Below are 26,406 nucleotides of genomic sequence, written 5' to 3' on the forward strand. Positions count from 1 at the left end.
GAGATCGCGGGCCCGGCCTGGGAGGAGCTGGTCAGGAAGCGGCGCGGGGGCCGGTGCAGCCCAGGGCGGCGACTGGCCTAAGCACCGCCCGGCGGCCGCCCGGCCCGCTCCCGGGCGCCGCCGCCGTGGCGGGGCGGGACGGGACGCAGCGCCTCGGGTGGCGGGCCCGCCGCCTTCGCACGGGGCGGCCCCGTCTCGTCGCGCCTGCACGTAGCCTAGGGAGGCTCGCTGAGGCGGGGGGGTGGGCGGGTGTGAGGCGGCAGCCGGGGCCCGGCTAGGGAGGGAGCGGGGCTTGGCAGGGGCCAGGCCGGTGTGCCAAGGCTGAGGGAACTTGGGGCTCCGCAGATCCACGTTACCGCTCGCGTTCCGGGCTGGCGGGCGGGCGGGGTGTTCGGGCACGGTGGCGGGTGGTGGAGGTGGTCGTGGGTCCCCTCTTTTCCCCACGCGCAGACACCTGTTACAGCCACCCTCAAAGTGAAAACCACAAACCCAGATTGCCGACAGCCAGGCTGAGAGGGTTGGAGAGGAAAGGTTCCCTCGCACTTCAAGGCCTCCATCGCAATATTCACCTTTGCCGCCTTAGAGCTTCACTTAATGCCCATTTAATGTCATCACTGGTGAGGGAGGAACAGAATATTTTGCATCCGGACACTCTCTGGTGCTCGAAGTGATGCCTGGGCTTTTATGGTTACTGTGAAGCATATGTTACATTTGCCTGAAGTCGTTATGATAGGCTGCTGAATCTAAAAGGATTCAACTATTAAGTTTGTTTACTTCTTTCAAATGTTTTGTTTTGGGAGGGAAACGGTCTAGTGAATTTTGTTTTTGTTAGTTCCCTTGAGTTTGTTTGTGTTCTGTTTCCAGTACTGTGGGAAAGTTCAGCTGGGGGAAAAAACAGGTGTATGACAACTGAAACTTATGAAAGTGGTGCTAATTGTGTTATAGTTTGTAAAGACCTTTGTTTACAAAATAAATCGGTGAGTTTAATTGATAGTGACCCTTTAAGTATTGTGTATCTGGCATGTTATGTAGAAGGTGGTGTGGATCTTAAAGAAACGATGCAATAAAACCAGGAAAAATGCCTAGCAGTCTTTACATCTTGTGTTGACAATATCTACATATTTTATTAAGAAAAAGATAAGGAATCTCATCCTACAGTTCATTTTGAAAGGTGTATCTGTTCACCTTTGATCACCATGTGTATCTCTTATGTCTCCCAATTCTACCCTCATAACACTTACAGTCCCCTTAAAATGAGGCATTATCAGAACCAATTCTGAGATCGTTGTGTATAACCTTCAGATTGCTGGAAGGATAGCTTGTTTTTCAGCATGTTTTTAATGGTTTAAGAAGTTCTTATTTTTATGAGTCCCGCTGCCCCTCTGCTTGAAATTCCTCTTCCCTCCAGTGGAGCTGGCAGGCTGAAATGTGTGCCCTGTTTTAACCTGTCTTGTGCAAAGTACCGTTTTAGTTTAAACTCCTTTCATTAGCTGTTCAATCTAAGCTGTTGGACTTTGCGTTGAAATAGGGCACATCTGGGTTTCCATTCTCTCAGTTCATCTAGGGAAGAATCAAGGTGAGTGGGCAGTAATTTTTGGTAGAAAAGTAAAAAAAACAGGAGGTAACATCTTAAATTGCTGTAGATGTTTGCTAAGCAAACTTCAGTTGTTGCCTGTTGTCAATTATGGCAAATTGTATATGGGAAGAGAACACGTTATATGTTAAGACGTAGATATTTAGTCTCCAACTTCTTTACTGCCATAAAATGTAAGAACCAGTGTATTAAAGATTATTATTATTTTTAGGAAGTCTTACTTTATTAGTCTTTGTTTGCCTTAACGTGCCTGACCTTTGCTTTATTCAGATACATTCCAAATAGCTAGGATAAATACTCTTTTCTTGAACATTGCTTCATACTACTTCAGTGTGAATGACCTTCATGAGACCAAAATGTGTAACTTTAATGTTACTACTAGTTACAGGGAATTGCCAATTTGTAGAATATCCATTAGTTACCAACTAATGCTTGTAAACTGAGTGTTAGAAGCAACAGAAAACTGCAGCTATTGCCATGAGTTGTTCACACTCTCGTTATTGAACACTTAATACAGCAGTCCATATGCAGCATTTTGTAAGGAAGTAAATATGTATTGGCGGTTTGCAATTAAATGGATTTTAAAAAAAATAATCTTCTAATGGTCAAAGTTTAAGTATGAGCACTTCTGCCCCACTTGTTAGTGGCACGTTTATGTTACCTTGAGCCATTTACAGCTTTGTTTTCTGAAACTGTCAAGTTAGTTAATTTTCAGATGAACATCTGTGCCTAAGAATATGATCAAATATGTTAAGTTAGCATTTTAATAGGTTACTTTTCTTCTCTCCTACTTCTCCTACCACAGTCTGTTTTTGTCCACATTCTCTAGCCTTTTTGTGGTGCAATAAGTTAAAATATGTGTGTGCTCAGTTTCTGTATTTCAGCTAAAAAGCAGCAGGTTCTTAAAGTGTTTTTAGTGGCCTAACTGATTTAGCATAAGGTCATGCAATTGCAAGCACTTCTGAAAAAACTATGCTTAAAATATGTGTATGTTAGTTTCCTGATCAGTGAATGAAGATGCCTTTCAAAGAGTATGGTGATACCGCTGAAAGAAAAGCAGCGTTAGCCTTTAAAAGGCAACGTGAAACGCTGTAAATAGCTAATGAAGTAACGTAAAAGCAATACTGATTTTGGTTATGCTAGTGGTATTAGAAATTACAAATGAAGACTATAGAGAAATAATCAAACCCTTGGTCCTATTGCGATCAGTAATGGAAGTCCCATTGATGTCAGTGGAAGCAGAACAAATGTGCCTTGTCAATTACAGACTCCTAATGGCAATGCTCACAAGAAGGGCTTGGCTGCGAAGTGTCAGAATGGCCCTCAATTTTATTTCTTTTCTCATAAAGATAGGATCTTAATTAAAGGAGCCTAGGACATAAGTCTGTTTTTATCTTGACATTGAATAAATGGCCTTCATTGAATGTTGCAGAGATAGGAGAAAAAAAATTGCCTGTGTTTATTTTTTCTTTATAAACCTGTGCACACTGCAGTTACTCTACATTTCTGGTCGTTTGCATGCTTAGCTTTTTTCCTTTGATGTTTGCAGAGTGCACGTGAATTGACATCAAATAAGTAGAATATTTTTTTATATTATTTTTCCCTTTACCATCCCTGTGCAGCTCAAGACAAAAGGGAAGGAGCATACTAAAATGTCACCTGAGGTTGCCTTGAACAGAATTTCTCCAGCGCTCTCACCCTTCATTTCCAGTGTGGTCAGAAATGGAAAAGTAGGACTGGATGCTACTAATTGTTTACGGATTACAGACTTGAAATCTGGGTAAGTGAGTTTCTCATCCAAAAAGAACACCCAACCCCTCAGAGTTAAGACATATTCTCAGGACTGAATTTTACTAGGTTTGTATGTATTTAAGCATTTCCAATATATCTGGAACTGACATGCTAGATTATTTTTTGTCTTACTACCATTTTGTAGTTTGGTAATTTTGTAATTTGTCATATTGTTGGCAATAATAATCTTGCTAAAACACTTTCATCACTGCCACTTGATAGTGCTGTTTTTCAGCAGTGAGATAGTTATAAACACTTTTTGCTGTTGTTTACCACTTGCTTACTGGATCTTTTCTGTAAATTAAAAACTTGAAGATAAATTTATGTGACCTTACCTGTAGTCAGGAATATGCTAAATATGAAAAAAAATTAGCTTTTCATTTATCTGACCTCCCTTTCCTGTAGGGCCAAGTGTTTGAAATAGGCCAAGCTACTACTTTTATTTTTAATTCCAGAAGGGTTCATGATAGTTTTCAGATAGTAATGAAGTTTGGGATCCGTGTGTACAGAGGGACTGTGGTGTGTAACCTCTGTGAATAATGCATGGTGGAAGTGAAATGTTAAAAGCAGAGTTTAGGCATTGTGCAGAGAGGGGAGACTCCCACGGTAACTGATAAAGGAATCCTTAAAATGGGATATGTCAGAAATTGCTTTATTCTTTTAGAGTTGGGCATCTAATGGCATCCCAGATTGAGGTATTTATTTGATACTGGAGTTCAGAGCCTGAAATTACTTTAGCTTAAGGTGTCTAAATCAGTGCATTTTTATAAACTACTGCTTTGTGTATGATTTTGAATGATAACTTAAGCCGATCGGTCTTGAAAATCACCACAAATCACTGTTAGTTAAATTTTAGTTCTGCTGAAGTCTTTGTTTAATATGCTTCTCTGGGCTGCTTTATTATGGTTTCATGGAGAGTTTGGGAGGTACTTGTCCTGTACTTACAATGCCTTCTCAGGAAGGAGGTGTGAATTCTAAGGTTAGTTTGGAAGGAACCATTCCCTCCCTGTAAGATGCTTTGACAAGAGTACAGGTTTACTTGGAGGTCCAAGAAGCTATAACTTTGTTACTGCTGTTGCCTGGCTTGGCATTTAGGCTTGTGAGTTACGTGGGACAGGCTGAGCAGTTATGCATCTGCTGGCATTTCACACTAGACCTTGCTTTCTCTTGAACTGGCCTTGTAGGAAGGCTGAGATGGGAGCTGTCTTACATTTCTCCTACTGAATCCGAGAGAAAGGAATACTAAAAAAGGCAGAGAGAAAACACAGCTGTAGTCTGGTGGTGAAGGCACCAGTTTGTCGGGAGGTAGATAAGTGAGCAGAGAGCAAAACCCTTATGCCTTTAAAAGAATAGATTAAAATAACATAAAGTGGTGTTTTCTAGCTCACTCTTTTCAGAGGTATTTTTAGTAAGTGTCTAAAGTTTTCAGCCAGTGATCTTAGTGAGGTCATCTTGAATTTACTTTGATAAATCCTGAATGTTTTCCAAGAGTTTATTCTTTAAAAAACTGAAAACTGCCCCCAACCCAAACCCAGTGATTCAAATTGCATAGTATAACTGTGTTGAACATGGAAGCTATGACACAAGCACAGCCCCTGACAGAGGTTGTCCCATATCTTGTTTAAAAGCATAGGCTCAGCTATATGCAAGTGCTAGCAGGTTGGTTTTTTTTTTTTTCTTGTTCTGGAACATAGAAATGCACCTCATTCTTTATGCTGAGGCTTTTTTATGGCTTGAGGTTATTAGGAGCTGGAGTTGGGATAATCATGATTCTGCATTTAGTTGATAATTATTTTTAAAGTTGGGGGTTTTTAGGTACAAATAAATTTCTTAAAAGCATTCTTCTAACCAGGATTTATTAGAAATTGTTTGAAATATCTTTGAGATGTAAATTTCATGCATGTGGGTTTTTAGGAAAGATTTTTGTTGTTTGTTACAAATAAATCATTGTTATATTAATAGAAAATTTTGAATTTATGCATTAGAGTGGAAATACAAACTTCCTTGTGATTTAGTGCTTTATGATGTTGCTGAACAGATAAACAGTCTGAAATTACTTAACATAAGATGGGTGCGTCACAGAATTACAGAGAAGTTCCTTCCATAACTCAAGATCTAGTTCAGTGGTCTTTAACATTTGATATAGGAGCCTTTGGGACTCCACAGACTGTTTTTGGCAAGGCCATGTCAGTTGATTAATAATAAAATCCCCAACCCGCCGTATTGTCAGTAGATTTAAATTTGTTACTAGGTACTGCCTCTAAAGAAAAACTTTGTAAGGCTCTGAGAGTCCAAAAATGGATTGAAAACCATCAGTCTACTCTATTCCTCTATCCCACATCATGAGATTTTTCAAACCCCTATATACTTTCACTTTCTTTAAGCTTTTTTAAAGAGAGAAATGACAATGCAGAGGAAATATCAGGCAGGGGGAAATGTAGGTGATATCCGCATGGAATAAACAGAAGTATAAGGACATAGAGGTTGGACATAAACAGAAGGAAAATGAGGAGAACAGTTGTTAGAGTAATGGGAATGAGGTTTAGGACGTTAATTGCAAAACTCGCTTCAGGTTCAATGGGGCCAAATCAACTAAACTTAAAATGGAATGAGAATGTGAGGAAGAAGTACTAGATTGAATGTTTGAAGTTAAATCAAAAACAGTTCTTGATCTCAAATGAATACGACCCTTTATAAGTACTATCAGTTCAGAAACTTTGCTTTTGAATAGTGATTGTACATTTATTGACACATGAAAGGGGTGTAAACACATCTCTTCCATAGCCTAGCTTGAGTTTATTACAAAACGTGCAACTATTTTATGCTTTACCTGGTGTGTTATGTGGAAGACTTTTAAGAATGAAATAAATACAATTTTACTATAACCTTTAAGATGTTAAAATACTTAAGGTAATCATCTCAACAGCTATTAACTTTGAAAACAGAAACATCTGGAAACTTCTGAGTCAAGGGGAGGAGCTGCATGACTGCTCCAGTCATGTACCACACTGTTACTCTTATAGAAAATTAGGGGTTACTGTGGTTACTCTGCTTCCCTGACGAACCAGTGCTTTACAATGTATTAACAAAACATACAAACTGAAGATCTATCCAGTCTCATTTCTTAGGTTTTAGAAACAGGAGCTGTGGTTAACAGGGAATAATGGTAATGTACTGAATATGGTAATATCTCCAAGGCCTTGCCCATTCAGAGCCTTGGTTTTGACATTCTCAACGCAAAAGTGGAAGGTATTTCCTTTTTATTTCACCAGTGCAAGATCAAGTTCCAGGTTTATAGCCTGTCATGCCAGTTGATTTTGATTTGTAAATGGCGAACATATTAAGCCTTTAATTATTTGAAAAGTCAATCCATATGTCAGATGGGTTTAATAAGGAACTTATTTTACACTTATTTTAACTTATTGCTAAGATTGACTACTTCGTTTTATTGTGCTTTATGAACTGTATTAAAGAGCTGATGTTAGTTTCAAAGTATGAAGTATGATGATATGTTAATTTGCTTTGCTTGCAAGTGTGGGAGGGAAGTATGTCATAGTAAGGAAATCCTATTGTTTTGCAGTCTTTGAGTATGTAAATGTTTTATAATAATATGTTACAGTTCCATAATGTCTGTGTGTTTTACAGACTTATTAGACAGTACCAGTCTCATCAAACACTTACATATATTTACATCTGTGAGTAGGACCTTCAGGATCGAGTCCTATTTATAGGAATTATATGGCCACTGGTGATGCAGAGTGAGCAGAGAAATGTGAGTACCCCTGAACTGAGCTCAGCAATACGGCGTGAGAGGAAAGAAGGAAACTCTTCAATAGAAATAGTAATAAAAAGTTAGGTGGCCAAGTCTGAAGAGCTATTACCTTCTTTCTTGTAAAAAGGGCTCCACAGTGAACAAAAATAGAACCTGAGTGTTCTGTCACATCTGGAATATAGCAGCTTTAGCAGCATTGATTCTGATGATAAGAAAACCCTGGCAGGCATCTCTGTTGCATTAATAAAAGACATTCTTTGGGATGACAGAGTGGATCAAAGCATTTTAACTCTTGCATAGGATATTACCTTGTTCTAGACCCAAAGAAAATACTGCTGCCAATTGAGTCAATGCTATATATTGTATCATTCAGCTAATCTCCAGCAGTGTCTCTTTGAAATAATGACCCATCTTAATGAGATATTAAAATCTACTCATAACTAGCTGAATTGTGGTGAAGGCATTTTTCTTAGCATTTATACATATAATCATGGGAAAGATGTTGAATAGGGAGAAGTGATTATTAGGTAGATTTAGAAATAGAGGACATTTTCATATGTGAAAGGTGTTTAATTATTGTATAATGTAGAATCCAGTTATTTAAGAGGCTGCTGCTTTTCCTGTGGAATGTTACAATAGTGAAAAACTTGTCTGTGGTGGTCATTGCCTTTGAGAACTCTTTTTTTTCCCCTACAGCTGTTTGTCAGGGCACATGCTTGAGCTTCAAATTATACTGCAAGCCTATTCTTACTCAACAAACTTTATTTTGTTTTTTAAATTCCTTTGATGTGTTGCACCAGGTGGAATTTCAAAATTAATACAGTGATTTAAAACTGCATATATTAAGATTCTTTTTTTTTAGATATCCACTCATAACAAAATTTTAAATTTCATACTAGTTTAGTTATACTTAAAACATATTTATGAGGATATTAATTGCAGAATTTTTATGTAACTGGTTCATAGTAAACCACGTTGGTATTTTGATCTTTGCAACTGTCTGATTTGCTATTGATTTCTGCCTCCTTGCTTGATACTGAGTTATGTTTACAATTAGTTATGTTCCTGAAAGAAACATATATGAAGAGTGGTCAAAAAAATGTAGTACTATCTGAAGCAGATTTTAACATACAAATTTACTATCAACCTGTAATAAGATATTTATAACTTTATTGCCCTGCTTCCTAGTGAGTAGTGATGATTTACTTTTTTGTGTTATCAAGTGGACTGCAGTATGCTTTGGTATTTCCCTTTCTTCTGGACATTTCCCTTTTTAAAGTAAATATGCGTTTTACATGAGTATTTCACGAAATAATGTTGTTTTTTAACTGTGAAATACTATTACAATACTGTAGTGGTTATTTAAAGCTTTTGCTTGATCTTTTGCTTTTGATTAATTTAAATTGAAAGATTCTGTTTCAGTTACTGGAGGAGGGTTCACATTCCATCACTCGCGTTGCTATCTATAGGTAGGGTTTTTTAACATGCATTTTCTTTATGACGTTTCATGAGTCTGACTCTTCTGAACACAATTACTATGAAAAGCTGTTTTAAAAAATAATTATGGTCTGAGTAAAATGCATACTTGAAAGGATGTGGCAGTTTCTAGGAGGGGTATGGTCTTATGAGTCCTTTACTGCTGTATTGGATAAGTCATAAACTATTACCTTTTGCACAGAGTAGGTCAATTCATTCCAGTTTCTGATAACGAATATATTTCTCACTACAAAGAATCTTATTACTAGTAGCTGCTTGTCACTCTGAAGCAAAATTGAACAGGCTGAAGCTCTGATGGGCCAATATGAGAGAGTTGTCGCTGTGAAGCAGCACTTGGAACTTCAAAAAGCAATTTTTCTATGCTGATACAAAAAGACTGTCTCCAAGATGGCTATCTCATGCGTTTGTTTCTGAATGTTGAAAAAACAAAGGCAAAATGTCAGTCTGATAAAGATCTAAGTGTAGTGCATACATTTGGTAATGGTTTTGTAAATATTCTCCAAAGTTTGGTGCTTTTTTATACCAATTTTAAACCAGGTGCTTGAAGTTGTTCAGCAAAAGTGTGTTTGTCAGTTTCAAGTGCTATGAGTAAAGAAAGGATTTTAAAAAGTAGAGGTAGTATTAGATAATTGCAGTAACTTGGGCTCTAGTTTGACAGACTTACATATGTTTTCCTAAGATTCATTCAGTTTAAATACTGCGTGGTAGATCTTTGGTATTTTTAGACTGGGACAGTGAGTGACTTCCTCTTGTCTGACATATGTGCCAAATAGAGTTGGAATGGTGTACCTTAGCAAGATATTTAAACGTATGCTTTGGCTATCTGTACCTTAGTAACTCATTGAACACTTCTTGAAACCCAGGGCTTACATTAATGCATTGTAGGTCTCTGTCCAGGACTTTCTGCTATTGTAACGGATGTCTGTCTTATTTTTTTGCATTGTGCATTACTGCAGGACAAAAAATTACTAAGACTTTCTTTTTTGTTGTAAAGTTATCTAAAAATCTAATAATTTAATACCTGGTCTGCTTTCTCCCCCTTTTCCAAACCCTTGCATCATACAGATGCAGCATTTGTTTAATGTAAGCTGGAGAGATCTCGATCGTACCATGGATCTTGGATACACATTACATTTCATCAGAAGCTGAGAACCAACTGGCTTTTAAATTTTTACTCTTCTGCTGAGTAGAGAATATATTCCTGGATAACTGGTTGGTAAATTCTTCTAGCCTTACATATGCAATTATACTTCATATATGCCTGACTCTCTCATATGCATATACACATATATGGCATAACATTAAATAGCTAATGTGCACTTGTAATGAAGCTGAAGCAAAAGATTATGAGTTTTGGTTTTAGCCTGTTTGTTGCCATCATTGTCTGATGAGTTTAGGGGCTTTAAAAGCATCAGAGATGATCAGAGGCTCAATCTTGATAGACTGGTATGCAGCAGTGTTGAAGATTTGATTTTGCCATATTTATGTTACAGTCAGCAGAAATCAATGGGAATACTTCTGTAAACTGCATCTCTAAGTGATAATAAAGGAAGCAAGCCATTAATTTTTGAAAACAGAATCTGTATGCTATTTTCTAACTACAGAGTCATTCTCTGACAGCATGGGAAATCAAAAACTGTACAGGCATTTTCCTATCGTGTATTGATCACTATGTAAGCCTTCATAAAATTTTCAAAGGGAAATTTTATTGTCATGAGAGTCTCTTTCATTGGCACTTAGGTTGACATCTCTCTATTGTTGCCCTTTTAAATTCACCCTTATAAATGCTTTGGGATCTCTTGAACCATCAGTCATGGTGCTTTTTCTTCTGGCCAATGGAGAAATGAATTTTTCTGACCATTCGGGTAACTGTCCAGCACTGAATTTGCAGTGTAGGTTAGTATCTCAAATTCAACTGGAAACAGAATAACCATACCAATGTAATATGATGCCTGAGCTATTTTAATCTGTTTATTGTGATACTTAGCTTAAGCATTTACTTGGCACTGCACTGCACAGTGTAGACATACCTTGAAGCAATTATTATCTAACTGGAAGTGAGCATCTGAAAAGAATACTTAGAGCTGTATGTATAAGTGAACAGTTTTGTTTGCTCCTGAAATTTATATTTTTATTGAAGAGACTGAATTCAGTCCTTGAGGTAAAGTTAAACCTTCTAAGTAATCCATACAAAACTGAAAGTTGATAAAAGGGAACATATTTATTTTGTCTTTCCTGAGAGAAGGGAATTGATATGTCTGAGGCAAACCACTCCACAGTGTAGACCACAGGCTCTTTCTTTGTAATCTGAGGTATATGGCTGAAAGAATAAAATTAGACCACTACAACTGAGTATTTTTATGACTGTAAGACAAAAAAATTCCCAATGAAATTAAGGCACTGAAAGGAAATTGCAGAATTCCAATATGGAGAAGAAGCAAAAAAAGCCAAATAGAAAAATCTCCAAAATTGTATTTTCCAGAAAAAAAAAAAACAGAACAAAACAAAACAAAAAAACCCCCAAAACTCAGATTCCTATGCATCACTGAAATAATGTTTTTAAACCAAAAATGTGACAGAGTATTTGTTGCTCTGTTTTGGATGGTCAGTTCTTTGTTTAAGAGAAAAACTCGTTTGCATTATTCTTGTTTATCGTTAGGGTTACTAGTGACCTTTCAAAATATCTCCCACTTTATGTTATTTCTTTCTCTCTTTTCTAACTCTTCTTCCTCTAGAATGCTGGTTTCAATCTCTTGAGTAAAAGCTGTTTTACAATTTGTTGTGTACTTCAGCCATGCATATTTTTTTGTTTGAAGGGGGAATAATACAATATTTGTTCTTTGTTAATAATTCTTCTGCAGTGAGAATTTTTTGAACTATTAGATAGTCAACTGTCTGTCCTGTTTTTCAGGCTGCCATAAATTTTAGTCATAAGCCTTAACTTAAACCCTATAAAAGTGATATGATTTCCGGTCAACTGCAGACCATTCACAGGCAATGAAGCCACTTAAAAGGAATAATTTCCTTGGAAATTTTGAGTGGTATATCATCTTCCATGTAAATTTTGATGTTTCAGTTTTAACCTGTTGCACATAGTTAAAATTCAGTTTTATTAGACAGATGCAGGAAGGAGGAAAACTCGAGGTTGTAGGTGAGATGTTGGAAGTGGCATCAAGACAGGTCAAGGCATTTGCGGTGGGTTGGGGGCTCAAAGTTACAGGAACTTTGAGTAGACCGGGCTCACTTTTCACTGGGATCAAAAGCATTGCATGGGTTTTCATGACCCAAGTGCAAGACCCGGCACTGAGCCTTGTTCAACCTCATACGGTTGGTCTTGGCCCATTGATCCACCCTGTCCAGATCCTTCTGTAGAGCCTTCCTACCCTCAAGCAGATCAACATTCCCACACAGCTTGGTGTCGTCTGCATACTGAGGGTACACTCGATCCCCTCGTCCAGATCATTGATAAAAATATTAAGCAGAACCGGCTCTATTACTGAGCCCTGGGGAACACCACTTGTGACCGGCCGCCAACTGGATGTAACTCCATGCACAACTCCTTGGGCCCAGCCATCCAGCCAGTTTTTTACCCAGTGAAGTGTACGCCTATCCATGAGCAGCAGACTTCTCCAGGAGAATGCTGTGCGAAATGGTGTCATCTTTTCATAGGCTTTCTGCTGTGTCTCCAGTTCTGTAGTATTTTATATGAATGTACACAATTTGAAGTTACCCTTTTGAATGTATATGCTACTGAGAGCTATGGAGTTATGTTCAAAATGTGGTGATCCTTGCTTGGTCTAGCTTTCATGTCCAAAGAACTGAATTTGTGGTTGTTGTATTAACATAAACTTCTGAGAGTTTATGAGATTAGGAAATCAAGTGATTAGAGATCCATGACCAGAAAGCTCTAAAAATAGAGCTTTTTTTTTTAGGAAGTGTGGGTTGCATGAGTGGACAGTGAGGTAGGTTTAGAACTGGCTGAATGGCAGGGCCCAGAGGGTTGTGATAGGCAGCACAGAGTCTAGTTGGAGGCCTGTATCTAGTGGTGTGCCCCAAAGGTCAGTGCTTGGTCTGATCTTACTCAACATATTCATCAGTGACCTGGACGATGAGACAGGGTGTACCCTCAGCAAATTTGCTGATGTTAGAAAACTGGGAGGAATGGCCGATACACCAGAACGCTGCGCTGCAATTCTCCAAGATCTGGACAGACTAGAGAACTGGGCAAAGAGGAACCAAATGAAATTCAGTAAGGGTAAGTGTAAGGTTCCTCCACTTAGGGAGGAATAACCCCAAGAACCAGTACAGGTTAGAGGTTAACCCGCTGGGAAGCAGTGCTATGTAGAAGGACCTGGGAGTCCTGGTGGACAAAAGCTCTCCATGAGCCAGCGGAGTGTCCTTGTGGCCAAGAAGGCCAATGGTATCCTGGGGTGCATTAAGAAGAGTGTGGCCAGCAGGTCAAGGCAGGTTATCCTCCCCCTCTACTCTGCCCTGGTGAGGCCACATCTGGAGTTCTGTGTCCAGTTCAAGAAAGACAGGGAGCTACTGGAGGGAGTCCAGCAGAGGGCTACAAGGATGATTAGGGGACTGGAGCATCTCTCTTATGAGGAAAGGCTGAGAGAGCTGAATCTGTGAAAAGAAAAGGCATAGAATCACTGGACTGCTCCTAATATTGTTTAGTTAAAGTGGGAAAATATGTAAACATGAACTATGCTTTTAGACTTTATTTTTTTTCCTCATACCTATTCATTGCATTTTCCAGTAAACAGTTCTACGGTGTGAAATAAATTACTTAGAAAATAAGGTGGGAGTCTTTATGGCTACTACAGGCAGTATTGGGAGCTATGCTAAATGGCTTATTAAAACTTACATTTTTACTAGCTTAGCTTTTGTGACTTTCTGTGTGAATATGCTTTCTGTGAACATTGAAAGGATCTGAAACTCCAGGTGGTAGAATGTAATTTCATACATGGCGAAGAATGGTTCTCTTTCAGAGTAATCAAAAAGCAAAAATGTTTATTGGCTATTTTTTTTTCTTTCTTTCTTCAGAGATTGAATTCACATTAGTGAACAGTAGCAGCAGAACATGAGAGATTATTAGGTTCTAACTCACAGACAAAAGTAGTAACAAAGTGATACATAGTCAAATGGCAGTTATGAAAATATGAAACAGGAATTTGAATCTGACAGGAGGGGAAGGAGATGAAGTAAATCCAAAGGATGCATCTGCCACTCCCTCACTCCTCTCTAACACTTTGCTTATGAGTTCCAAGGATTTGGGGTACAGCTGATCTTACAGTGTAATGAAGTAGTGCTTTTCCCTTGCCTGAGTGTGTGACAGAAAGGTAGTTTATGATACTGTGAATTCACTAGTTTGTTTACCAAAGCATAGTCAGCTGGAGTGTGCATTATGAGTTTTATTCCACTGCAGTTTTCTTGTTTCTGTTCATTTTTCAATCACTCCTTCATTAAAATTTTCATTTTCTGTTTCTGTTTTATTCTTTTGGGGAGTATTTATGTTGTGTAGTTTTTAAAGGGAGTTACAGGCAATTACCTGTATGTATAAAAGAGCTTGCTTACAAAGGTAATCAGTTTGACTATAAAATATGTTTCTAAAGCACATTTGTAAAGCAGATTTTGTTGAAAACTTTCCTTTGTCAGTTGTTAATTATTTTTCTTCATTTGTATCATAAGCATCTCCTTGAGACCTAATGATAATGACCTCCTACCCTAAACTGTAGGGATTTTATGAATGGAAACTTTTGAGATAGTCTGTTCTTCAGAGCTGTCTTTTCAAGCACACTTGCAGGTATATTAGACGTGGTGCCAGTTATCAGCTCTGTCTTCATACTCCTTTTTGTGGTGGCCCTTTCCAACCCATCCTACTGTTGTGACTGGAAAAGAGCAGTTCTAAAATCAGCCTTCCTAGGCTAAATGAATAGGGAGTTTGTGATGCTAAAAAAAATCACAATTGTGGGGTTTGTATGTGCTTTTGTTTAATGTGGAAATTATCTGAGAAGACTTCAAAATATATATACGTGTGTGTGCGCGCGCTTCCTCTGTTTCCCACGTAGAGACTGGGCTGAATGTCTGCCTCCAGCAGAGGCAGCTGTACTTTGGAAAGTTGCAGGACACTTGCCACAAGATCAGGGCAGATGCGAAGGAGATTTGCAGTTCTAGAAGCAGGTCCAGAGCTCTCCCCACCTGCAACATCTGCTTTGGCAAACTCTCATTCACATTAAGTAAATCTATGTTTTCTGTTAACATACAGCTGCTATATTTGTTTTACTAATGACAGTAGTTATTAGCTGCTCTTGTATAGTGTTTCTAGTGAAAGCAGGTTGCTAGCAGCTGAATTATTTTTAAATAGTTATTTGAACTTTACTTTTTAAAATTGCAAATCTGCTTATGAGTGCAGAAGGCAAGTGAGAGGTTGTTTTCCTAGGATATGTGTTCTGCCTAGCATCCCACTCCTTTCTAAAAGTTCCAATTAGTATGATGAACTTCATACAAGAAAACCTAAATGTGTATGTAAAGGAAAATCAGCACTTAAAGTAGATGAAGGTTTCATTGGGAATATAGTTGACGTATCTGGACACAACTTGGAATTTCTTATTTGATAACTATGGATTGAAATGCTGTTGCAATTCTGAAATATCCATGCTAGCGGGGTTCAAAACCAACATCATCTATATAGCAATACCAAAGGTAGTCTTTGTGTATAGTTTAATTTTATACTAAATTTGAAGAAACCAGCTAGCATACAAATGAGTTTTATGAAAACAGTGGGTTTATCTATGGGAAAGTTCTTTGGAATAATTATGGATTGGCTTTCAGATTTTAATATTAAAATATGTACGGAAGTAGCGATCACTGTAAATGTAACTGGATTTTTATTTCCCAAAAGCAATGGCGTGTGTCTTTATCTCTTAAGCGCAAGTCCCCTTCTCATATGTGTAATACATATGTCTCGTATAAAGAAAGGGAACTGAAGATGAAAATTGGTTCACTAGACTCTCTCTCTCCCATTTCAAATTTTGCCTGATTGACAGAATTTTGGTTGGATCTGTTGGTTTTCAGCAGCAGCTGCTCTATACCCTCTTTGTGTATTCGCAGGCCTCTGGGAGCCAGTAAAGCTTTGTGCACTGTTGCAGGGAGCTGCAGTATGATACAGGTTTTCACCATCAGTGTCAGCTCTCTACAACGTGATTTTCACCATTTTTCTGTTTCCTGATCCTTGCAAAAAACCTGTCACCTGCTGGCCTTCCTTTCACTCTCCTCCCCCCTCCATACACTTTAATTATTCTTAATGCCTCTGTAGATGACTTACCCATCTGTTCTGAATTCTGCAATTAATTCTTAATTAAATGGGATGAAATATTGTGTCTTCAAGGAACACTGGAGCAGATTTCCATCTACAAAAATGGAGGAAAGAAGAATCTAAAGGCATCACGAAAGGCTGTTCTACTTGAGTTTAAGGTGTTTTTCTTAGCAAATACCACAATAAGTGTTTTGGGTGGAGTTTTGAATTTGCTGCCTCTTATTAGTAACAAGAGATTTACCTGTCTGCCTCTGAATTATATTTGACTCTTGCTGACAAAACCTTCAGCCTCTAAACCCCTGACTGAATTGTGTCTTGTCATTACTAAAATAATACTTATTTTCTTCTTTAGCCTCTTGTATTATGAAAGGAACTTGACCTCCTTTTTCCCTATTAGTATCTTTATATGACATATATAGGAACAGTTAGAAACATATCCTAGGTGTATTAGATCTGGGGAGGGTTGGGAATACAGCCAGGGGTCAGATCAGAACTTTCTTTGTGGTGTTGCTCTTTTTATGCTATTTTTATGTGTGTTGGTTTTTAGCAGTGTTTGCCATCAGAATATCTTTAATGCTCTCTGAAGCCTTCTTGGCTTTTACATCAGCAGTCCTGTGAACAAAAAAAGTTGTCTGTTATTTAAAAAGTACTGATCCTTAAGAACAGCAGGTATAGCAGCCTAAGCATCATGAGATTAAAGAAGCTTTTGCATCTTTGGCTATTCATCTTAATCTCAGTATTAAATTCCTGAAATTATAGTGGCTGAAGTTCTTAGTCTAATTTTTCTTTGCTATTGTACAGTAAAATTCACTGATGATTTTTCTTCAGCTAGTAAAGGTGGTAAAGATTCTGTATGGTCTGAGAAGGAAAAATGACTAAACACGTATATTTTTTTATCAAGAAATTTGATAATCATCAAATAAATCTGACATGAATATTGAGGCATACACCTTTACCACCAATTAAAGAAGAAGCAATAGAAAGGAGATTGTACACAAGGAGCTATTGTACTTCTGTTGGCATTTCTGGATATTTGCTATGGATTTATATGGTTCTAAGCAGTAGATTTTTAGGAGTGGTATAAAAAACAAGCCTCAAACTGGAATTTTGGGATATAAAGAGGTGGATTAGGGGTGTGTGTTGGTTTGGGGATTTTTTAAAATTCTTTGGATAGAATAACCACTCATCTCCAGGCTTTAAGGATTAAAGTGGTAAGCACTTGGGCTCTTGTTTCATTGTTAACCCTTCAGCTGGCACAGAACTTACTTTTGGGTAAGATTTTACCAGAGCCCAAGTAATTTAAAACTGCCTGTATTGGGAATACTTTCAAATGATGGTTGTAGAAGACTAGTTGATACGAAGACCATGTTGAAGTCTCGGGCTATCGCAGTCCTCCTTATGCTCATGGCTTCAATCCTGTAAAATACCAAAGTGGCTCAGAAAGAAAGAGAATAATTTTTTAGCTTAAAACAGAAGAGTCAATTCAGCAGAATAGCCAGTTACAAATACATTGGTGTGAGAGAAAACCTTGGTTTTAAGCTCCACTGGAACTGCCTTTCTAGAGGCTTTCAGAATACTCTAGGAAGAAGGATTAATTCTGCAGAAAGATACCTTCTGCTATACCTGTCATTATAGGCTGATGCCTGATTCCAAGCAGCTAAACTGAGTTATTTTCCTGATTTTTTTTTTTCTTTTCTCTTATTTTCTCTTTGATAATCTTTCCCATTTCCTTTTGTGGCTGGCAAAGAATTCTGCACACTTTTAACTAAGTATCTGGAGCTGACAGTGACTTTTTCTTTGAAGAACTGGTTTAGTTTGTGTGTCTTACTGTGAGAGAAACCTTTTCCCAGCAGGTCACAGACAATCCCAACTGCAAGATGCATCAAACAGTTCACAAAGGAATGTTCTACTTGTCTCCTACTTGGAATATGTATTTTATATGGGTGTAAAGTATCTCAGCTCAAGTTTAATCTATGGTATTTGCTCAAGCAACTTAGCTAAAATCCACTGAGAAAGAGGAGAGTTTGTATTCAGCTATGCTTTCTTGCATAGTTGATTCCATCTACCAGATTGCAACTGTAGGGCTTAGCACAGCTCCTTTGAATAGGGCAGCATGATTTTAAGTGATACATTCAAGGATATTCCTTCATCCCGAAAACTTGTCAAGTTGATGATTCTTTGATATTTTAGTAGGGAAACCATTGTGGGAGATCTTGTGATATAACATTAATCATCTTATGAAGACTAATTCATATCACTGATCTGGTCATCAAAGCATTAATTCTTGCTTCTGTGGCTTTCCTATGTAAAATATTGACTATTTAGATGAAGATATCCAAACTAGTGTAATATTTTTTCCATGGATAAAGAGGGAGATAGCACATCTATTCATTATGAGATGGAGTCAGCTTCTGAAATTAATTTTCAACACTAGATACTACTGTTCTATATGTCAATTCCCTGTGAAGATAGGACAACAAATAATCTTTAGAAGATCTGTTACAAGTCATTACTTTTCAGTGTGACTCTTGTATGGACCACATTAAGTAGAACAATCAGCAAATGTAAAATCTTACATTTTGGAGAGGATAGAGGCCAAGCTTCTAGATCAGGCTCGTTGGTAATGATGAGAAGTTCTGTGTATTAAGGAAGTTCAAGCAGGAGATGTCTGTAGCCAAACCGTGTCTGTGGCTTTCTGTTGAAATAAGGTCACACATAGACTGCTAGATGTACCAAAGTTTTGATTTGCCTTAGGAGTTTTGTTCTTTTCCTGTTTATACTAAAAAGTAACTGCCTCCTTTCAAATGGACGTATGTAAGATTTTTGCTTGATTGCTCAGCCTATTGCAGTTATTGAGGTCTCTTGCGCAGCCTAGCCAGAGTAATTTGGAAAAAAAAAATACTGTGAAGACTGTCACTTTCCATCACTTCTAGACCAGTAAAATTAAAAACATCTCTAACGGAGTATAAAAATCTAGGAAAAATACTTAGTATTGCTTTTAGGGACATTTACCATTAAATCAGGCTTTTATTTTAATGTTAAAGAATATTATACTTTCCCTAAGTATTTCCAAGTGGTCCATTGTACTAAAAAAAAAAAATAATTGTAGGGTATTTGCAGGATCAGAAATTCTTGTGTTTTTAGAAAAGCTAGCAACAATGTTATATTGATGGTATTTGAGAAATGTGCCTCAGACTGTGACCTGTGATATGTTGAAAGAAACCTCCATTAAATATTAACTCATGTTGCAGAGATATTTTGGAACTTGCAAAGGATTTTTTTTTTGGTGTTACTTTTTTTTTATATGCTTCCTAGAATTGGCCTTATGTGATATGAGCCTTAGAAATTACTTGAAAGTAGATAATAATACTCTCATACCTATAGCTGTTAAATTCATCCACAGCCATTAAAACACCCTAACAATGGGCACTCCTGTTTTGCTGTTCTCACCTACTGAAAAGCCTGCATCTTTGAAAAAATTGTATTTTCTTGTTTCTGATGCACCGGAGTGCCAATCTTTCGTATTCTCAAACAGAACCCGATTTTACTCCCAGTGAGGGTGGTGATACTTACTGTTCTTGCTAAGCCCTACCTAGGTGTGATTAAAAAAGAAGTATTATAGACCATAAAACCAAAACACTTTTCAGCTCTGGCCCTGTCATCCAGCATACCGCGTTCCCTTTCATGTTGGCATCATCGGCAGGTTTAATATACATCATCTCTTTTCCATCATCAGTCTTTCAAAGAAATGCAAAGTAGTATTCTACCAGAAGAAAACCCAGTCAGTGCATTCTTCCTGGATGAAGCGTGATGCTCTCACAAGACACTGAAAAAAACCTTTCTAAAGTAAACAAAGGACATGTGTTGCTTCCCTTTTATTTGCAAGAACAGTTACTTAATTTCTGTAATGATACTGAAAATATGCAATGTATTCTTGTTGAATCACTGTAGGCTGTTAATTTTATCTTTGTTAGATTCTAGGCGCACACAAGTGGTTTTCTTATGTTTTCTGGTATTTTTGTGGAAACTTCATTTAAGTTAATTGTTCTGTAGTTCTGTGGCTGGTTCTTTTTGATGAAGCTACGTGTGGGCACAAATTTGATTAAATAGAAAATGTAGCTTACTGAATAAAAACAATCTGAAGCTAGTGCATGTGGTTTCCTTAACTTTCAAGTGTAAAGAGAAAAGAGATTGTAGAGCCAGCATGTGAGAGAAATGGCACTCTCAAGCATTTTGAGTGTGTTATGAGAATTAACATTACCCCGTTTGCCCTTGTGCCTCTTTTGCGGCAGAGAGAGCAAGCTCCAGGAGTTACAGTGTTGTCCAGTTCTGATAAGGTAGGATCAGAACTTTTTTGTGTTCTGGCCTACCCATCTTTTCGCTTTCGGCTGCGTATATGGCCCAGTAAATGTGTCTTTTGTTTCATTATATTGTCAGTGGTTTGCATTCCAGCTCTATCAGTCATCTGATACATGAGCTTAGACAAGTTATTTTACCTTTGTCTACCATCTTTTCACTGTTTGTTTTGTCTTGAGTTGGTCAGTCTTTAGCTTTGAGCTTTAAGTGGCTTGCAACAAGTGTAGCTCTTTTGCTGGGGCCATAAACAATTCTGAATGATATTAGTCTGGCAAGACGACTTTTGGGTTAGAAAGTGGAAAGTAATGAACTGCTAAGGGTTTCCAGTATTTTTGCTACTGAGACCTGTCATATGCCCACCAGCCCACCCTGGTGAGAGCGCCAGGGACCATTCCTGCCAGTGAAACAATTTGTGCCACTGTTTCTCCTTTTGCAGCTGAGATTTTTGGTGCTTTGTTGTGCAAAGATTTTGGTGCATGACTTAAAAGGTGTGAAAAAGTTGGTCATCTCTGGCCTAGACACTAAACAGTTTTTCGGTGACTTTTATGTTCATAAAATGCTTGTTCATCACCATGAGACCCAACTGTCGATGCAGTGTTCCAGATAAACAGGAGATACGAAATGGTCACAGATCATGAACTTAAATGCTCAGTTGTCATAGCCTCAAATACCTGGTTCTGAAACTTGGTCACTTGGAGGCTTACTATGCGACTTTTCCACAAGGTAAAAATTAAAGGTTAAAATAGGTAAAAATGCCTGAATGTTGATGTATTAAAGCTAAAATTCATCCCAGTTATCTTCATGGGAGAGATAGGGAGCATATTACCATCTTACTGTGGCATGTCACCTGCAAAATTGTATACAAAGTAGAGAATTTGATGGCTTTGACTGACTAATTGATATTATTGTAATAACACTCTGAAACCAGGACACTTTGTGTGTATATTTTCTGTGTTAAAATGGAAAGATAGTTGTCACAAATCCTATAGCTGCTCATGCTGTTGTGAGAACTGCTGATTAAAAGAGAATGGGCATCCTGCATCTTTCTCATCTTTTCTTCTTTCCCAGAATCGAAAGGATCAGTATTTGTGATATTCACAACATCTTTATGATGTCAGTCATTTGTACCCTGTAGAATAATGTTAGCATCTGCTGCAATCTGTAACTGCTTAGTACATTTTTTCTCTTATCTTCGTTTTTAGCTGTACATCCTTGACCCCTGGACCTAGCTGTGATCGGTTTAAGCTACATATCCCTTATGCTGGAGAAACACTCAAATGTAAGTTAAAAGCTATTGCTATTGCATCTTGACCTTTCTTTCAGTAACAGTGTTCTACATCATGTTAAGTTTTCCACTGTGTCTGTCTAATTTTATGAGTTTTGAGATATCTGTGATGCTTGTTTTTTCTTAAAACTTCAGCTCAGAGAACACGCAACTGTAACAAAATCTAATTTTAAGATGTTTAAGATAAGCCTTCCTGGATATTACAAATTTGAAAACGAATCCTAAAAGCCAAAAGTCACAATTCCCTTCCCCCCAATATTTCTAATAAGATGTTATGACTGAGACAATCTCATGACCATTTTTAGACTTATTTATGATTTGTATACGCTTGGTTGCTTTTTTCTTTTTAGGAAGAGTTCTTTATTAAGCTCCAATAAAAGAAGTCAGTCTGTTATTTTTATTAGGTGTCTGTAAACAGTAACTGGCATAATTGACCAGATTAGAGAAATGTGACTTTGTTTTTTCTGATTTAGTGGTGTGGTAAAATCCTCCTTGGCCTTGGAGGATCTGTATATAGCTGGCTCATTTGCCCGCTCATAAATTAGTCTGGGTTTTCGTTCAAAGGATTAGAATAAAATTTGCTTTTCTATGTTTTTAGAAGGTAAAAATAGTTCTCTAAACACTTGAGTTGCTGATAATCTACATATGAAAAATGGTAACGTTGTGTTGCTTTTATCTCTAGCAACTGAAATATGGGAGTGGATGAAGAATTTCAGATAAAGTAAAATTCGAAGCTTGGTAATTTTAGATGTAGGGCAGCTCTGGTGAAACCACATCTGTGTCCAGTTCCTGTCTCAGTAGTACCAGAAAGGCATGGACATACTGGAATGAGTCCAGCAAAAGACCACAAAGATGATTGAGGGACTGGAGCATCTGTTGTGCAAGGAGAGGCCAAGAGAGCTGGGGCTTCTTGGGAAGAGAAGGCTCAGGGCAAATGTTATCGATGTGTTTAAGTGCCTGATGGGGGGGAATGAAGAAGATGGAGCCAGGCTTTTCTCAGTCACTGAAGGGAAATGGTCACAAATTGAAATACAGAAAATTCCATTAAAGTGTAATAAAAGAACTTTTTTGCAAGAGTGGTCAAACAATGGAACTGGTTATGCTCAGAGCTTGTGTATCTCTGTTCCTGGAGATACTCAAAACCCAACTGGACATGACCCTTAGCAGTCTGCTCTTTTTGAGCCTGCTCTGAGCCGAGGGATGGGACTAGGCAGTCTGCGGAGGTGCTGTCCAACCTCAGCCATCCTATGAGTCTGTGAAAATGTGCCTTCTGGAGGAGGAAGTACTTGGTGTGAACAGAAATGTTAAACATTTAAAACACTTACTGCTTTGATAATATCCATTTACATTGCATCATACATATGCTATAGCTCTGTAAGACATTTTAAATATAAAGATTGGTGTTGTATTCCTTCTGTAGTGGTTTTTCTTGTCATTATATAGTGCACTGGAAGCCCTTCTCCTTTATGAACAGAAGTCTACACAGTTAAATTTCTTATCATTAAAAGTACTTGAAAGCTTCCATTTGGCACTTCTTGTAAGGAAGTTTCCCGGCAGTTGGTGTGGAAGTTTGCTCATGTGTTCAAGAGAGAAGCTAGGCTCATGTAGCAGTCTACTATGACTATTTTTTCTATTCTAAAAGTACGAAATCGTAGCTCAGGAAGCTTACTAATTGTTCTTTTCCAAAAGATAAAAATGGAATATTAAGTCCTCGCTAGGAAGTATTTTAAGGAAAAAAGATGTGGCTATGCATTTATTCAGAATTTTCGGTAAGTAATGGCTGTATTATATGAAGCCAACTACTCTACCAAGTAGAATTTTTGTCCTTATTTAAACTTTTTTTTTTTAAAAGTGACATTATGTAGCAGACTCAACCTGTTGAGTCTTGATGTGTCCTGCAATGTGTAGTAGATTCTACTTGAGACTTCTCGACTACAATCAAGATGCAGTGAAAAGAAGCTTCGTTGGATAACATCGCTTTAGAGAGTGGTATCATATTTTCTGTGGGACTGTAGTAACTCTCATCACCATACAGGACCCTATTATTACATTCTGAGAGCTTTAAGTCTAAACTTGGTTTTAAGTAGAGACTACAAATGTTCCTGATTCATAAAGGAAAATTTGTAGATTAAAGTGCCCATATGTGAGGATGTAGGCATACAGACTATGCTAAGATACTAAACTGTAGTACAGTTAAAGTACCTAGAAATATGATTATGGACTATGCATTAAATTTCAGTATTGAGAAATTAACTTTTTTCTCCCCCCCCCAATCTTATATTTTGATTATCACATAAGCAATTAAACAAAACAATTATAATTCTACTCCTTTCTTCACCTTTGCAAAACCCAAACCACACATTGTAAGCATGCTCTATATTTTAGCATAACCAACTGAAAGTGCTGTAAACAAGTGTTATGTTTTCCAAAGGTACCTAATAATAGCAGTGAAATCAAGTAATAATAATCCTCCGCATTTCATCATTACATGTTTAAAAATGCTGTGCATCATTCAGTCTCACAGCATGTGGAATAAATAATGAAGCAAGCAGATTCAAGAAAAGCTTCAATAATTTTGTATTTAGATGTGTAGTGATGGCAGGGGAAGACAGCCATGGTGTGCAGCTGGAGATTTGTAGATACTTTGTTGTAAGCTGTTGCTAGATGTGTTATCTTTCAAAGGCAGAATATTTCTACGAAGGAAAGTTGCGAAATCTGCCAGAATAAAAAGATTGGCTGAAAATGTGCAGGATCTCCAGTGCATGGTCTTCATTGTGGGGTACCCAATGCAGGCTGAAGCGTGTAGTTCCTTTGTGGTTTGTGTTACATCCTCTTTGCAACAGATCAGATCTTTGCATATCATCAATCATAACCGCTGCCACTGCACAAATACCATACTATGAATCCTAGTGTGTTGAAAACTGTTGGTATGCTACTTTAGAGAAGTATAACTGCATAGTCACAGTCCTGTTTTCCAAAAGACCAGGAAGTTCACTGGTTTTTGAAAAAGGGGAAAGTGTACTTGCAGACAACACAGTGGCTGACTGCCTATAGTGTAAAGTAATTGTTTTGTTAGCTTCAGTAAGATCAAACATCCTGTGAGTTGAGAATGGCTGGTTGGGAATTTAATCATTTTTTTCAGATGTCATGTTCACCTTACTCTTGCGAGTATTTTGAGCTGCTGGAATGCTATACTGAACAGTTACTCAGCTGCAGCCAAGAACCTTGGAGACCTTGGAGATAGCTACAGTTTTATACTGGAGAAGAATGTTATGTTGCTGTTGGAGATAAAATAGTTTGTCATACTAATTATCTTCCATCACACTTCAGAAAATTTTAAATGGTGGTTTCAGAGAGACACTTTTACTTTGTTTTCTTCTGAAAGGGAAACTATAAATTTTGTGTTTTCATGGCTATAATGGTTGGAAAACTTGAGCCTACTCTTGCTAGACTGTCAATTAAAATCTGAGACAGCCACATTGTTGTTATTAGTTTATCCAGCATTCAATGCTGCTATGTTAAACTCAGTGTTTTCTTTATATTTGATTTTTTCAGAGCTCTTAATAGGAGTTTTAACTCCAAGAAGATTGTCTGTAATATCCTGTAAGAGGTTGAATCTGTGTTCCAAGGACAAAGCTTATTCTAAGTTGTATACAGAGCTGTCCTTTATTGCTAACTGAACGACCATACCTGCTGAGTATAGTTTGTTATCCTTTTTGGGAGAAGTGTTTGTGTATTTTGAGGCAAAGTATTTTGTAACTCTTGCAGACATATTGGTCTTCCTTGCTAAAACATAAAGGTAGATGTCATAGTAGAAATTGTCAGGATAAGCAGAGTTATAAGCTGTAATAGTCTTTATTGAATAACATTAATAATTAAAATACACTATTAAGAATCAGTTCCTTGGTCATTGGAATTTTGTTCCAGCAAACCCTGGAATCTCTTGGTTTTGGTTTTCCATTTTCACTCAAGCTTTCACTGCTTCTTGCTACTAAGAGAGCCTGACTCTCTTTTTCTTTCTTTTTTTTTCTTTTTTTTTTTCTTTGCCTGCCTGTGCTCTTTGCATTTTCTTTTTCAGGCACTGATGCCTCCCTCCCTCTCTGTCCTTGAGTGCTGTCATCTGGAATTTCACGGTGATTAAACAATGTGTTGCCCTTGTGGTGCTACTGTTCTCTGTGGCCTCTTGAACTCTAGTATTTTCATCTTCTGATTTTCACTGGTTTTATGTGAGTGGATTACAGCTCTAGATTCTACTGCCACCACTTTGGTTTCCTTGATCCCAAAGAACTGGTTTGTTTGTCTCATTCGAAGCTTAATTTTTCTTTTTTTGCTTCTGATTTCTGTTTCTTAGTTTTTTACTCAGTTATAGATCTTATATAGGGGGGAAATCAGAGTTTTACTGCCTAACTAGTCTAAGACTGTTTCCCATAATATACTGTACAGAATTTCATGTGCTTTTATTCCTATGAGGGAAGTCTTTCGATAAGTTCATCTAGTCTTCCTGTGGCTTTCTACTTTAAGGAAGTAGTTAGAAAAAAAGAAAATGATAAATATGGAGAAGAGCCTGACCTTCTTGTTGCCCTTTTAAAAGCTGCTTTGCAAATTTGTTTGCTAAACACTTCTTTATTGTGTCGATAAACAATTATAAAAATGATTTTACAAGTTATTATAAGATTTAAGAGTCTTATAACTAGGTTGCTGCAATGCATCTATCGGTCTTCTGTGCACCAGTAGGTTATTTTGCACCGGTTGTGGTTTTGTTGAGGCTCTTATGGGAAATATTTTTTGGT

General features: G+C 37.6%; 1 protein-coding gene across 3 annotated transcripts in view; it reads left to right on the plus strand.

The window, feature by feature from the left end:
- Positions 1-26,406, plus strand: part of BABAM2 (BRISC and BRCA1 A complex member 2) — a 177,508-nt gene that overhangs the window by 880 nt on the left and 150,222 nt on the right. For all 3 annotated transcript variants that reach the window (XM_075749045.1, XM_075749046.1, XM_075749044.1), the window contains exons 2-3: positions 3,217-3,374; positions 21,534-21,610. In XM_075749045.1, the coding sequence (XP_075605160.1) occupies positions 3,247-3,374; positions 21,534-21,610 (205 nt within the window). In that variant the 5' untranslated portion in view covers positions 3,217-3,246. The remainder of the gene's footprint in view (positions 1-3,216; positions 3,375-21,533; positions 21,611-26,406) is intronic.

The sequence above is a fragment of the Balearica regulorum genome, chromosome 3 (genome assembly GCF_011004875.1).
Source record: "Balearica regulorum gibbericeps isolate bBalReg1 chromosome 3, bBalReg1.pri, whole genome shotgun sequence".
NCBI classification, from domain to species: Eukaryota; Metazoa; Chordata; class Aves; order Gruiformes; family Gruidae; genus Balearica; species Balearica regulorum.